General features: G+C 41.1%; 1 protein-coding gene across 1 annotated transcript; it reads right to left on the bottom strand.

Moving 5' to 3' along the window:
- Positions 1-482: 482 nt before the first annotated feature.
- MRPS24 (mitochondrial ribosomal protein S24) lies at positions 483-4,794 on the bottom strand. Its single transcript, XM_006892176.1, has 4 exons — positions 4,756-4,794; positions 4,599-4,667; positions 4,409-4,520; positions 483-766 (listed from the first exon to the last, which is right to left on the bottom strand). The coding sequence occupies exons 1-4, from the start codon at positions 4,792-4,794 to the stop codon at positions 483-485; spliced, it is 504 nt and encodes a 167-aa protein (XP_006892238.1).
- Positions 4,795-15,519: the final 10,725 nt, after the last annotated feature.

The raw sequence follows: 15,519 nt of genomic DNA, 5'->3' as shown, positions 1-15,519 counted from the left end.
TACCAACTAGGTTACAAGAGCTCCCTTCTAGAACAAAGGAAGATGTGCAAATACAGCGAAATATTAATAGCAATTCTCTCTGGAATAAAGTTACAAGCAAGTATCATGGTCCATCTGATAAACATCTTTACTGACTTGATTTAAAAAATAAAAACAAAACACTGATTAGCTTAAAATCCCCAAAAGTGAGTCTTTCTAGTTAGAGAGACTATAAGGAACTTTTGGCAAAGTGCCTAATAGAACACAACCATTACCTAAACTTCAGACCACTGATAGCTTTCTTGGAAAACCTGAAGCTTTCAGAAAAACTCTGCTATACTTCACTCCTCTGAACAGTAAGGAAATACTGAAAGGCAAGATAATAAAATGATTTATTCAGTAGCAGCTTTGGAAAACAATGTTTCAATACTCTAAGGGAATGTATTCTCTCAAGTTCTTCTGTCTTTTGTGGGCTGAATTTGAAGAAAAAAGTGACCATCATTCTAGATGTACTTATACACTATCTTCGAGGGCACGGTTTGGAGATGCAAACGGACAGGACATTTGTAAAAGTGGGAAAGGAGGGTTTCACTGTAGCCTACAAGAAAGTAAAACTTGTGCACAGGCAGGTTCCTCAGCACTAGGGCACAGATCTCCACCTGGTTAGCTCGGCGCTTTAGGATCAGCTGGTCAGCTAAGCAACCAGGGAAGGTTCCCATTAGAAACTTTCGAAGGAAGACATCCTCCACTGTTCGCTCTGCGGTGTGTTTCTCTCCGTCTAGGTTTCCTAAGAGAAGAGAACATGGAAGGGGTCAATCTTGCTGCAGTAGAACTTGCCAACACTCTAGTGGTAACATCCAAAAGCAATGAGCACACAAATCTATTTCTCACCACACACCCATTTCTCTTTTCCTCTGCCAGTAGGGAGTATGTGAAAGCTCAAAATACATTATCCCATTAAATTTCCAACCCAATCCTATGAAAAAAAAGAACTGTTATTGTTTTACAAAAGGAGAACTAAGATGTAAATCTAGGACACAACACCCACACTCTTTCTCCCATTTAACTCCCTTTCCGTACCTTTTCATCTGCTGTATAGAAAATGATCAATGAATTCATAGGTCGGAGATGAATGCTAGTGGCCACTTCTGAGACTAGGGACATCTCCTTAGAGCCAGAATCAGTAACCTGCCAGTAGGTTATCACAGTATCTGAATGCCTTATTTCTATTTAAAAAATTCTCCATGGTCACCTCTTATTTTCAGAAACAGAACTTGAAAAGGGATGTTGTTAGGTGCCATCAAGTCAATTCTGACTCATAGCCACCCTATGAACCAGAATCTTGCCCCATTTGGCACCTTACCATCTCTCTCTGCCACGCTCAACTCAAAACTACTGTAGCAGTCACTGTGCCAATGTACCATGTTGAGGGTCTTGCTTTCTTTTCCAGACTCTATATTTTTCCAAGTATGGTGTCTTTTCCCAAGGACTGATCTCTGCTAACAATATGCTGAAAGTATATGAGACCGTATTTTGAGTATGGTCTTAATTCTAAGCAGCACCCTTATTACACTTCCTGCAAATTAAACTTGTTTTTTATTTGGTTTGTTTTGTTGTCCCTTTCCAAGAATAGTCTTGCCTAGCTAGACGTCCAAAGTATGAAAACTGAAGTTTCACCAGTACCCCACGGTATATTCGTTAATCTTTTCCAACACAAATCTTCAGTCTTCCTAATTCACTGTCAAACTTTGATATGCATATGAAAATACTTAATTTGGGTCAAGTGCACCTTAGTCTTTAAAGAGCTATCTTTGCTCAGTAGTATTTTTAAGAGGTCTTTGATGGCAATACAACACATCTTTTGAGTTCTTGACTGCTACTACCATAGGTGTTGATTGTGACCCAAGTAAAATGAAACTGTTGACAACTTCAATCTTTTTTCCACCTATCATTATGCTGCTTATTGATTTTTGTTTTCTTAATGTTGAGGTTAGAGAACAGGAATCTCTAAGTTCTCCAGATGGATCGCAAACATCGAAGTTAAAAACTCTTTAAATAAACAAAATAAGATACCAGATAGAGAATCCGTCTAGCACTCAACCGTTAACCTAAGGTCTGGAAGGTAACCAACAGCAAGAGAGAAAAGCTGACAACCAGCTCCCATAAAATTAAGAGCCCAGGAAAACGTATATTCGTTGCTGTTGTTAAGTATTATAGAGTTAGAACTGACTTACATTTGACCCTCCAGTGGGTTTCAGAGGCAGTTTATCACATAAGAAAACACTGCCCATCTTTCTCCTCAACTTGATTCAAAACATATGCCTTTGGGTGGGCATCACAACTCCTTACGACTAAGCCATCAGAGCACTCCAGAAATCCCTGTAACACAGCTCTACTGTCACATGGGGGTGACTGAGACTAAAGTGACTCTACTGCAGTTAGAACTGGGGTCAGAAAATGGCATTATTCAGAATGCACTCCTCTGAGTGATAGGAGTCTGAGAGAGCAGAATCTTTTCACATCTGAGCTTTTGTTCACCTCACAAAACCAGGTTAACTGCTATTGTTATCTGCCATCGAGTCACTTGTGACTCATTGCGACCGTATGTACAATAGCCCTAAACCCTGCTCTGTCCTGTGCCAATCTCACTGTCTCACTGTCTCTGACACACCCAGTCACTGCTTCAGTCTACCTCATAAAGTGTCTTCCTCTCCTTCGCTATCCCTTCAACCCTCCTAAGCATGACATCCCTCTCCAAGGTCTGGTTCCTCCGTGCAACATGTCCAAAGTATGTCAGACAAAGCCTCAGAGTCCTTGCCTACAATGAGCAGCCAGGTTTAACCCTCTCTAGAATGAACCTGTTTGTTTTCTAAGTAGTCCATGGTACATTCAATACCAGCTCAAACGCATCAATTCTCTTTCTATCCTTCCTAGTCACTGTCCAACTCTCTAATGCACAGCAAATGACTGCAAAGACCATGGCCCGTATCAGGAACACCTTAGTCTCCAGAGTGATACCATTGCTCTTCAGTACTTTGGAGAGGTCCCTAACAGCATACTTTCTCATCGCAATACGTCTTTCAGGTCCTCTTCAGTTTCAGCAAGCAGGGTTGTGTCATCTGCAGACTGTTGATAATGCATAATCTGTGTCATAACACAGACTGTTGATAAATCGTCCACCAACCTTGTGAAAAGGTACGGAAATAGGATGCATCCCTGGCGTATGCCCTTCCCAATTTTGAACCATGCAGTGTTCCCTTGCTCTGTTCTGATGACTGCTTCCTTCCTGGTCCAAGTATAGGTTTTGCATTAGAACGATCAAGTGTTCTGGGATTCCCATTCTTCTCAGAGTCAGCCATAGTTTGTTATTATGATCCACACAGTCAAATGCCTTTGCATAGTCAATGAAACACAGACATTCCTCTGGTATTTCCTGCTTTCAGCCAAGATCCATCTAACATCAGCTACAATATCCCTAGTACCACGACCCCTTCTAAACCCAGCCTGGACTTCTGGTAGTTCTCTGTTGATGTGCTGTTCCAGTCATTTTTGGATAATCTTCAGTAAAATCTTGCTTGCATGTGAAATCAGTGAGATTGTTCTGTAGTTTCCACATTCTGTTGGGTTACCTTTCCTTGGGATAGGAACAAATATAGATCTCTTCCAGTCAGTTGGCCAAGTGGTTGTTCTCCAGATTTCTTGGCAAAACTTGGTGAGCACATCCAGGACAGCATCTGATAGTTGAAATACATCAATTGGCATAACATCTATTCCTGGGGCCTTATGTTTTGCTAATTCCTTCAAAGCAGCTTGAACTTCTTCCTTCATCACCACAGGATTTTGCTCATGTTGTTTCATGAGATTCTTCTGTGTCTGCCAATTCCTTTCGAAACTGTGACTAAATTCTTTCCAGCTTCTTTTAATACTTCCTGGATCATTTAATATTGTGCATAAAGCATCCTTAAGGAGTGCAAAATAACTTGATATCCCCATCACTCCACAGATAAAACCAGTATTGCATCCATTTTTAAATTAATTTCAGCATATCAAATCCACATATACCCAGTTTCTTATTGCTCTTTTTAATCGTTTTTGAGGCATCCGCGTTGTTAATTACTATTGCGTCGCTCATCCAAATGCTGCACCCCTCTGGCAGTTCGATTCCACCAGCTGTTCCATGGGAGAAGGATGACCAATCTCCCCTCCTGTGATTTACTAAAAACCCGCTGGAGGGTCAGCTCCAACTAAACTGTTTTTAGTCTTTGAGTGAATCAAAAAAATCTCTGACACGTGCTCTTTTACTTTTGTTCTTACACAGTGTTTTACATTGTTCTTTAATACAATGATCAAAAGGGAGAGCTTAGTTTTGTAGCCCTTAAATGAACGCCTTCCCACACTTGCAGCCGCTCCCCCCGTCCCATGCCCTCACCTGTGTGCAGCGACAGCCAACCCTTGCGGTGCGCGATGTGGTGTGGAGCGTGCGCTTCTTCGTAAGTCACTGGCTTGTCCCCCTTGCCCACACGGACTCGAGCTGCCCTGTTCTAAAAGCAGAGAGGAGCAGTGACTCCAAGCCGAAGGCCTTAGGAAAAGCCCAAAACTCCCTCCCTCTCCGAGCTCACCTTGGCGCAGGCGGAGGACGTATGCAGGGCGCGCCAGACCCAAGGCAATAGTCGGCTCCCGGCCAGGGCCTGCGGGTGGAAGTAAGTGAGACCGCTGCAATACCACCACCTCCATGGCTCCCTGCCGCTAACGTCCCTTCCCAGGTCGACTACTCACCCAAGGGCCAAAGCCCACGGAGTAGAGGAAGGCCGTCATGTTGGGAAAGTGGCGCACCAGTGACGTTAAAGCCGAAGGCATGAGAAGGGGGAGGGTAAAACCGGGGTTACTGGGCAGGGCCCAGCCGGAGCGAGGCGTTCCAGTGCAGAGTTGGTGGGGCAGAGCTTCCCCGGTGAAGAGATGGCGGGCGCGGGGCTCTTCCGGCGCGGGGCTCTTCCGGCGCGGGGCTCTTCCGGCGCGGGGCTCTTCCGGCGCGGGGGCAGGAAGAGATCGTGTCTAGTGTGTGAATTGTTGGCTCTGAGAGCGTAAGTTGTCTATTTGCTGTTGCAGAACAAACGAGATTGTTTCATGGTGCTTGTGGGACCCGAAACTGTCTCACTTTTCTCACTTGGGCACGGCATTGCATCTGATTTCATCTCCAGTTTCGGCGATTTGGTGATGCAAAAAAAAAATTAAAAAAAATTTAGGCCTCAAAGATCTAGCATGAGAAAGGACAAGGGTGCTCTGAAGAGCTAGAGCGAGCAAGGGAGAAACTTCTGAGATCTCTCTCCAAAAGAGTCTCTCCACGGGTCCCTGGCCGCGCCCAAATGGAGACCCTTGGCGTTTAGAGTGGAAAAAAATATAGATGCCAGAAATTTAAGCTCCTGACTTTAGAGCTCTGGTGGCATAGTCTGAAGGAAGTGGCGTTGCTAACCCAAAATCTGAGTCTCCAGAGGCTCGAATCCACTAGCAGCTCGGAGTGGCCCTAGGATGATAAGAAAGATGGGCAACCTCTGGAGCAATTAATCGGCTCCAGCTCGAGGGCTGGGAGTTGAGAAGTTAAACTACTGAGCCTTAGTCAAAATAAAGGAATTCAGTCTCCCTGTTTCCAAATAATTTTCTTATAATTAATATGGGAACAAAACTCCGCTGTTTGATTCACTAATAAAGAACAATGTTGTGGGTAAAGCTGCAACGACTTCAATGATGAAGACAGACCATAACCCTAAAGAAAGAAAAAATTTAGGTAAGGAGAGCAGAGAGCAAGGTAAATCATGGAGCTATCACAGATTTGTGTATTATAGAACCTTGCCACAGCCTTTGGTATCCATAGGGAGTTGGCCCGCCAGCTTAAAGGCGTCTTTCTGGCAGTTCCAATCCACCAGTTGCTCCTTGGAGAAGATAAGCAATCGCCTTCTGTGTAATTAATTTACAGCCTTGTAGGTGATGAGTTTTAGAGAGGGTTACATTGTTTGTTTTTAATATTAATTCTGGCTGGGGTAGACCTAGCTGGACTGCTAATCAAAAAGCTGCATCTCTGGAAACTGTTGGGTAGAAAGGCAGGCAGTCTCATCCCTTAAAAATTTGTAGTTGGAATCACTTGATGGTGATTTGGAGAATATTAATGTAAGGAACCTTAGTTGTGTAGCGGTTAAGCGGAAACTGAACAAAGAGGCGATTGTCCGCTCTGTTTTACAGCTTTGCAAATCCTTTTGGGTTGCTATGAGTCCAGATCAGCACAACAGCAACAGGATTTGGTTTTATTACCACCAGAGGGAGAAATGCGAACAGTATATATTACCTTTCAGAACTCAGCACACTAAAAGAAGAATGCCTGGCCTGTGGAATCTAGTCCAAATGTCATAATCCTGGTACAGTTATGCCTTAGTTCCCTTTTCTGTAAAATAGATTTTTGGCTACCCCATAAAGCTCTTAAAGCACATAAAGGTGGCTCTGTGAAGGAATTAAGCTGCTAGCAAGAGGTACTCAGTTCAAATCCATCAGTTGCTCTGTGATGTTTACTGCCTCTGAAAATCTGCTGGAGGGTCAACTAGTTCAGACTAAATAGTATACAACATAAAGCTATTAGAGATCAAGAGAAAATAAATGATACCTGTTATTCTTTGTACTTGATTTGGCTGGTCAATTTCATATGGAATAAAAATGTCATCTGGTTCACAGAATATAGTCGAAGAGAAACTAGGTATTTCCTCCATGGGTTATCAGGGTTGAGTGGACACTGAGTTATTCAAAGTCATACTTGGATAGAAAGGGACCACAATACAAGTCTCTTTTCCTCCAGCATGTTATGTGCTATCCAGTGGAAACTGACTCCAGCTGACCCTCTGGCTGGTTTGCAGAGGCTGTGGCTACTGTGCACTTCACTAGGAAGGTTTTATTTTCAAAATTGTGGCCTTCAAATGTTCTGCACAGACTGGACAGGGATGAAATGTTCTTTAATCCACAATATTTTCTGTGGTTCTAATGTTCAGAATGGCTTCCCTAGTCTAGTGCCCTTGACTTGGCCACATGGCTGAATGGGAACATGCAAATAGGGTGTGTTATTAGTTTAGTCTATCTACAATGGTCGTGGCTAGTCACCCTTCCCCAGGTTTAAACTGAGCAGATTCAGAGGCAGAAATGTGGGAATTTCACTACTAGTAAGAAACAGAATGCAGTGTAAGTTCTTCAGAGCCAGACATTCCTGCACCAGTCAAACCTACAGGAGAGCATCTGCATTTGCAGCAGAGAAAGAGAGACCCAAAATGAGACAGCTGACCTAGGATTGCTGTCCCCTGGAGTAAAAAGTCCAGGGCCTTTGCTCAGGCTCATTGGAGGAGTAGAGAAGATGCCTTAACTGTCAGGTCTATGAGCTTTTAAGACTGGACTGAAGCTGCAATGCTGAAGGGCCCATGAACATGCTTCAGAAGCTGTCATGAGTTGTATCCTGTTGCCAACCTGAGTTGTAACCCGTTAGCTTCCCCAATAAACCCACAAACCTGAGTGTGGTTCTGTGAGGTCTGTTTGTATCTATTGCAATGAATTTTTGGTCTAGTAGAGCAGTATTGGTGTTGGAATAATTAGTTGTAGATGGAGGTATGAGGGAGCTCTGGTGGCCTAGTGGCAAGCTGTGCTGCAATCCCAAAGGCATACAGATCAAAGCCACCAACTGCTCCATGGAAGAAGGATGAGCAATCTCCTCCTGGGTGATTAACTGCCTCTGAAAACCTGCTCGAGGGTCAGCTATGGGCCGGTACCAATAACCACAGCAGATGGAGACATGGGGTAACGTATCTGACCTCCTTGGAATTAGCTTTGTGTTGTGGATGCTGTTGAGGGGGCAGTTCCCCCTTGTGGAATTAGTAGAGGTCAGACTTGGTCGTCCTTACCCTACTCACTGTTTACACTTTTTTTTTTTATGAAGAATGTTCAGCTTTCCTTAAGAAATAGTGTAGAGTTGTAAATCTTCACAGAGGTAAACTGTCACCTCTTCTCCCATGAACCCACTGCTGGTTTTGAACACTCAACCTCTAGGTGAGCAAATCATAACCCAGGCCATGGGCCAAGTCTAGCCTGCTGTCTGTTTTTAATATGACCAACATAGTTCATGCAATAGTTTATACAAACAAGTACTTGCAATCATTGATCACAGAAAATAAATAACAGCTTTGAAATGAAGGCAGATATTCATTCCTCTTACCCTCACCCTCATTCTCTTTGTTTGTAAATCTGTATTACAAAAAAATTATAGTTATTGTTATTATGGTTTTAATTTTGACTGAAAAATTAATGTAAATTTATTTTCTCCTTTGTTAAATAAATATCTACACAATAAAAAAAAGAAATAATGTAGAGTGATAATAGCATTTCCTTTTGAAAGTTTTTATAATGTTTAATAGTTTAGTAAATTAGGTAAACTTACTCCAGGTTGAGAAGAAACATGTGATTTGGTGTTCAAATTGTCTGAATGGAAATCCTGGACCTTCAGTTTCCCTCATTTGTAAAGTAGGGATAATAACAGTTGTGACTATTACATTGTAAAATACTTAACACACTGAGTGTGTTGTTATGTGCCGTCGAGTCGCTTGCGACTCATAGCGACCCTATGTACAACAGCCCTAAACTCTGCTCTGTCCTGTGCCAATCGTACTATCTCTGACACTCCCATCCCGGTCATCCCAGTCACTGAGTCAATCCAGCTCATAGAGGGCCTTGCTCTCCTGCGCTGTCCCTCCACCCTCCCAAGCATGATGTCCTTCTCCAAGGACCGGTCTCTCCTCACAACATGTCCAAAGTATGTTAGATGGAGCCTCAGAATCCTTGCCTCCAAGGAGTTTAACACTTTCCAGGACAAATCTGTTTGTTTTCCTAGCAGTCCATGGTATTCTCAATACTCTTCTCCAGCACCACAGCTCAAAGGCATCAATTTTCCTTCTATCCTCCTTGGTCATTGTCCAACTCTCTGATGCATAACAAGTGATTGTGAAGACCATGGCCTGTATCAGACACACCTTAGTCTCTAGAGAGACACCATTGCTCTTCAGTACTTTGGAGAGGTCCCTAACAGCAGACTTTCCCATGGCAATGCGCCTTTTAATTTCCTGGCTGCTGGTGCCAAGACTGTTGACCGTGGAGCCAAGCTAACTAAAGCTGTGTACAATTTCAATCTCTTCACCATCCATCCTGATGCTGCCAGTTGGTCCAGTGGTGAGAATCTTTGTCTTCTTGACATTGAGCCTCAATCCACATTGCAGGCTGCAGTCCTTGACCCTCTGCAGCAGGTGTTTCAGGTCCTCTTCAGTTTCAGCAAGCAGGGTTGTGTCATCTGCATAACACAGATTGTTGATAAATCGTCCACCAATCCTGACCCCACATTTCTCCTCATAGAGCCCAGCCTGCCGGATAATCTGTTCTGCATATAGGTTGAAAAGGTATGGAGATAGGATGCATCCCTGGTGTACGCCCTTCCCAATTTTGAACCATGCAGTGTTCCCTTGCTCTGTTCTGATGACTGCCTCCTGGTCCAAGTATAGGTTTTGCATTAGAACGATCAAGTGTTCTGGGATTCCCATTCTTCTCAGAGTCAGCCATAGTTTGTTATTATGATCCACACAGTCAAACGCCTTTGCATAGTCAATGAAACACAGATAGACATTCCTCTGGTATTCCCTGCTTTCAGCCAAGATCCATCTAACATCAGCTACAATATCCCTAGTACCACGACCCCTTCTAAACCCAGCCTGGACTTCTGGTAGTTCTCTGCTGATGTGCTGTTCCAGTCATTTTGGATAATCTTCAGTAAAATCTTGCTTGCATGTGAAATCAGTGAGATTGTTCTGTAGTTTCCACATTCTGTTGGATTACCTTTCTTTGGGATAGGAACAAATATAGATCTCTTCCATTCAGTTGGCCACGCGGTTGTTCTCCCGATTTCTTGGCACAACTTGGTGAGCACATTCAGGGCAGCAACTGTTAACTGAAATATGTCATTTGGTATACCACCTATTCCTGGAGCCTTATTTTTTTGCCATTCCATTTACATACTGAGTAGTTAATAAAAAAGAATACCATGCCTGGTAATTACATCCTCCTTGTATGGTAAGGAGCTGCACTGCCCCTCCCCACCCCCCAGGCATGTGATTTGAATCCACCAGCTTCTCCAGTGATAAAGATGGCACCCTCCTGCCATGTGATTATACTGCCTGTGAAAGCCCCTGGAGGGTCAGCTCTAGCTCAGTTCTGATTCTACTATAGAGAATAAGAAGTCAGGGAGATAAATAGCCACTGAGTCCTGAAAGAATTCATCCTGATTCAAGGACAAAGGCAACACCTTGCAGGGGGTCATCTGGTAAGTTGAATGGGCTGAATCACAAAGGTTATGCTTTGGAATTGAGATTTTTGTTCTTAAATCAGTAGGGAATAACTTGATCACATTTGTGTTTTCCCTACTGACATAATTCTTTGTTACACCTGAAGTGTGTCCAGGAAATTCAAACGGAGTTAGATTTTCCAAACAACAATGACCATTTTAGTCAGCAGAGATTTCCATTGTTCGAATACTCTTTTACCTACTCTTTATTCTTATGTTTTACCTTGTTGCACAGAATTTAAGTAGTTCCAGTGGTGGGGATGGGGGAGTCTTCTGAGTTGTATGACTTTTTTTACAAATTAGCATGAGTTGTTGTTGTTGTTGTTGTTGTTGTTACTTGGCTTTATTTCTTGTAGGAACCCTGGTGGCATGGCATTTACAGTGCTGCGCTGCTAACTGAAGGTTCGTGGTTTGAACTTTACAGATGCTGTATAGGAGAAAAATGTGACAGCTTCCCTAATGGTGGTGGTTATATGCTGTCAGTCAAGTACAACCCATAGCAACCCTATGAACAACAGATCTAAACCAAATTTCCTGGCATAGACTGGTGAGTGCATCCAGGGCTATAAGTACAGCTTCAATTTCTTCCTTCATTACAATTGGCTACTGTTTATATAGTACTTCGGAAATTTTTCAGTGTGAGTCAGTTCTTTGTGGTACAATGGCTTGGTGTAATTCCCTCTATCCATTTTTGATGCTTCCTGGATCATCTTTTTTTTTTTTTTAAATCTAGAATGCTTGAAATCTTGGGGGGCAGTTTTGCCCTATCCCATAGTGCCACTATGAGTTAAAATTGGTATTTTTAAATCACCACTGGAAAAAGTTCTTTTGTATTTATTTACATTTTTATATAATTTTGTGCCTTCACATATAACAAGCATTCTGAAAATTACTGTTCATGTACACTCAGAAAAAAATTAGGGCATGAGATTTCATCACATTTCCCATTCAACATAGTGATGAGAGCTTCAAGTTTCTTCTGCAAAATTTCCTACAAAATTAAATCCTATATATAAATCGTATTCCTGTTTACTAACTATGAAAAGAAAAACTTCTTAATAAAAAAATGTTATCCAGAGGTATAATAAAATCATAAAATACAACAGGCAAAAAAAAAAAACCAGGCCTTTATAAGTTAGATTTAGTAATTTCCTATAAAATACTGAATATTTACAATAAAAATAACAAAAACTGAAAAAAAAAACAGATACTATGGGAATAGGATTATTGCCTTTCTTGTCCATCATCATCTTACAACTTCAGGCCCAGCCAACAGTGGAGAATCACTTGGAGAATTTCCATTTGGAGTTGGTTTTGGTTTTGGCATCTTAATAAAAGTCTTCAGACTGACATCATTACTCTTTAGCACTCTGGAAAAGTCCCTGAGAGCAGCTTTCATCTTTTGAACAATTCATCTTTTGATTTCCTGACTGCTGGTACCAAGAATGTTGATTGTGGAGCCTATTAAGCTGTAACTATTAACAACCTCAGTCTCTTCTCCATATGTCATGGTGCTGCCAACTGGCCCACTAGTAAGAATCTTTGTCTTCTTTTGATGTTGAGCTTCAATCTATATTGAAGACTACATACAGTCCTTGACCTTCTACAGCAAACACTTCAGGTCCACCTCAATTTTACCGAGCATGGTTGTGTGTCCTCTGCATAACATAGGTTGTTGATAAGTCTTCCTCCAATCCTGCTGTCAAATTCCTCCTCATAAAGCCCAGCTTCCTGGATTATCTGCTCTGCATATAGATCAAAAAGATATGGAGATAGGACACATCCCTGACACTCCTTTCCTGATTTTGAACCATGCAGTGTTGCTCTGTTCTGAGGACTGCTTGCTAGTCCTAGTATAGGTTTAGCATGGGCACAATTGGGATTCCCATGCTCCTCAAGGTTATCCATAATTTGTTGTGATCCACAGAGTCAAATGCCTTTGCATAGTCAATGAAACACAAACAGATAGTCCTCTGGTATTCTTTGCTGTCAGCAAAGATCCATCTAATATTGGCAGTAATGTCTCTGGTGCCATGGCCTCATCTAAACTCAGCTGTATTTCTGCTAGTTCTTTGTTGATGTCCTGCTCCAGTCGTTTTTGGATAATTTTCAACATGACTTTACTTGGGTGTGAAATCAGTGATATTGTTCAATAATTTCCACACTGGGCATGTTTACCCCTTTTTGGAATGGGAACAAATATAGGAGATTTAACATACCACTCTCACCAGCAGATAAAATGATGCAAAATAAACTTAGCAAAGATACAGAAGATCTAAACTATACAATCATCCAGCTTGACTTTATGGATATATTCCAGGTAATGCATCCAACTAAAAGTCAATTACTTTCTTTTCAAGTATACATGGCACATTATCCAGAATTGATTATATATTAGGACACAAAGCAAGCCTCAACAACAACAACAAAAAAAACAAAACCGGGGAGCTCTGGTGGCCTAGTGGCAAGGAGCTGCAACTACAATCCCAGAGGCACACGGTTCGAATCCACCAGATGCTCTGCCGGGGAAGGAGGGACAATCTCCTCCTGTACCCGTCAGATCTGACTTGACGGTACACTCACAGAAAGATAATTAAAAAAATTTAAAAAAGAAAAAATTAAAAAAACCAAACTGAAATCATATAAAATACCTTCAGACCACAATGCTATAAAACTAGAAACTTAAAAAAAAAAACCCCAAATACTAAAACTTAACAAGAGGATAAAGCTTATAAAACCACCCATGTGAAAGCTAAGTAACACCCTGCTAGAATGCCACTGAGTTACAGAAGAAAGAAAGAAACAAAATTATATTAAAAAGTTCCTCAAAACAAATGAAAACAAACCAAAACCTCTAGGATGCAGCTAAGGCAGTCCTCAGAGGGCAGTTCACCTCAATCAAACAGAACATGAACAACAATATAACACCACAGTCTCAAGAAAAAATGAAATTATAAGCACAAGAGCTGAAATCAATGAGGTAGAAAACAGAAAAAGAATTTAAACCACGAACAAGACCAGGAGCTGTTTCTTCAAAAAGGTCAATACAAGGGACAAACCATTAGCAGATTTAACGAAAGAAAAAAAGGAGAAGACACAATTAGCTTGATTAAGGAAAGGCAGAAGTGACATCACACCCAAACCTGATAAAATTAAATCTGTAATATCAGAATATTATGAAAAGCTATATTATGATCAATTTGAAAACCTAGAGGAAATGGAAAAATTCCTTGAAACTGAAGTCCGATCCAGATTGTCAAGGACAGGAGTAGAATACTTGAACAGACCAAGAAGAATTTGAGCAGGTCATAAAAAGACTCCCCCCCCCCCAAAAAAAAGTCCTAGATCTGTTGGCTTCATGGCTGAATTCTACCAAACATTCAGTGAAAATCTATAACCAATTCTATTTAAATTATTTAGAAAACTTACAAAAGGAAGGAACACTCCCAGAAACATTCTATAAAGCAATTGTAACCTTAATACCAAAACCAGACACAGGCATTACCAAAAAAGAAAAAAAACAACTACAGACCAGTATCATGAATATACATCCAAAAATCCTTAACAAAATCCTGGCAAGCACATTCCAAAAGCAAATAAAAAACAAATAACCAACAGGTCATCATTACCAAGCAGGATTTATAACAGGCATGCAATGATGGTTCAGTATAAGAAAAACAATCAACAAAATTCATCACATTAACAAAGCAAAAAATTATTAAAAAGACCCAGAGCAAATAACAAGAACTACATAATGCTAGCAGTTTATGCAGAAAAGGCCTTTGACAAAATCCAACACCCCTTCCTGATTAAAACACTCAGCAAAACAGGAATAGAAGGGCATTTCCTCAACATAGTAAAAAGTATAAATTAAAAATCAAGAGCTAATATCATACTCTAGGGAGCTCTGGTGATCAAGTGGTAAAAAAAAACTGCTGAAATACCAAAGGCACCTGTTTTAAATCCACCAGCTGATCCACAGGAGAAGGGTGGGTCATCTCCTCCTGAATGATTAATTGCCTCTGAAAACCCAATGGAGGGTCAGCAATAATTTGGTTCCAACTCAATGGCAGACAACAAATATATTCTCAATGGAGTAAGACTAACAGCATTCTCCTTGTGAAAAGGTATGCCCACTTCTATCACTCCTATTTGATATTGAAAGTACTTGCTAGGGCAATACAACAATAGAAAATAAGAGGCATCTAGATTGGAAGAGATGGTTCTATTGTTACAATATGTAGATGATACAATAGTGTACATAGAAAATGCCAAGGACTCAACCAAAAAACTGTTATAGCTAGTGAAACAGTTTAATAGGATGGCAGTATACAGGATCACTATACAAAAATCAGTGGGATTCCTCCACAGTAACAGACACAGAGAAGGAAATTAAGAAAGCAATACCATTTACAATAGACAACCAAAATTGAGATACTTAGGAATAAACCTAACTAGAAATACAAAAGACCTCTACAAAGAATACTACAAAATATTTCTGTGAGATATAATAAAAGACCTAAATAAAGGGAGAAATGATACCTGCTCAGGGATAAGGTGACTCAATATAGTGAATATGGTAATCCTACCAAAAGCAATCTACATGTTTAATGCAATTCCAATACAGATACCAAATTCAATTTTGAAAGAGAAAAGGAAATTGGCTAGTTTATTTGGAGAGGAGAGAGACCTTGAATAAGCAAAGCAGTTCTGAAAACAATGAAGTAAAAGGAGTAGCATTCCCTGATTAAAAAACCTACAACACAGCTGTAATAACAAAAACTGCATGGTACTGGTACAGTGACAGGCACACAGACCAATGGGACAGAATTGAGGACCCAGAAATTAACTCATCCATCTATGGTCCACTGATATTCAACAAGGAAATAAAACCTATCAAATGGGGAAATGACAACCTCTTCAACAAACAGTGCTGGCAAAACTGGACTGCTACCTCCAGAAAACTGAAACAGAATCCACATCTCACACCATACACAAAATCAACTCTAAGGTGGATCAGAGACCTAGGGGTAAAATCCCAAACGATAAATACCAGTAAATGACAAAATGTGATGAAGCTTAGAAGGCCTAGCCCATGGTATAAAGAAGCTGATAAGCACACAATCAGGACAGGA

Source organism: Elephantulus edwardii, unplaced genomic scaffold (assembly GCF_000299155.1).
Source record: "Elephantulus edwardii isolate Elephantulus edwardi_28Jun2011 unplaced genomic scaffold, EleEdw1.0 scaffold00111, whole genome shotgun sequence".
In the NCBI taxonomy this organism is placed as follows: Eukaryota; Metazoa; Chordata; class Mammalia; order Macroscelidea; family Macroscelididae; genus Elephantulus; species Elephantulus edwardii.
This window is presented reverse-complemented; position numbering and strand designations above follow the sequence as displayed.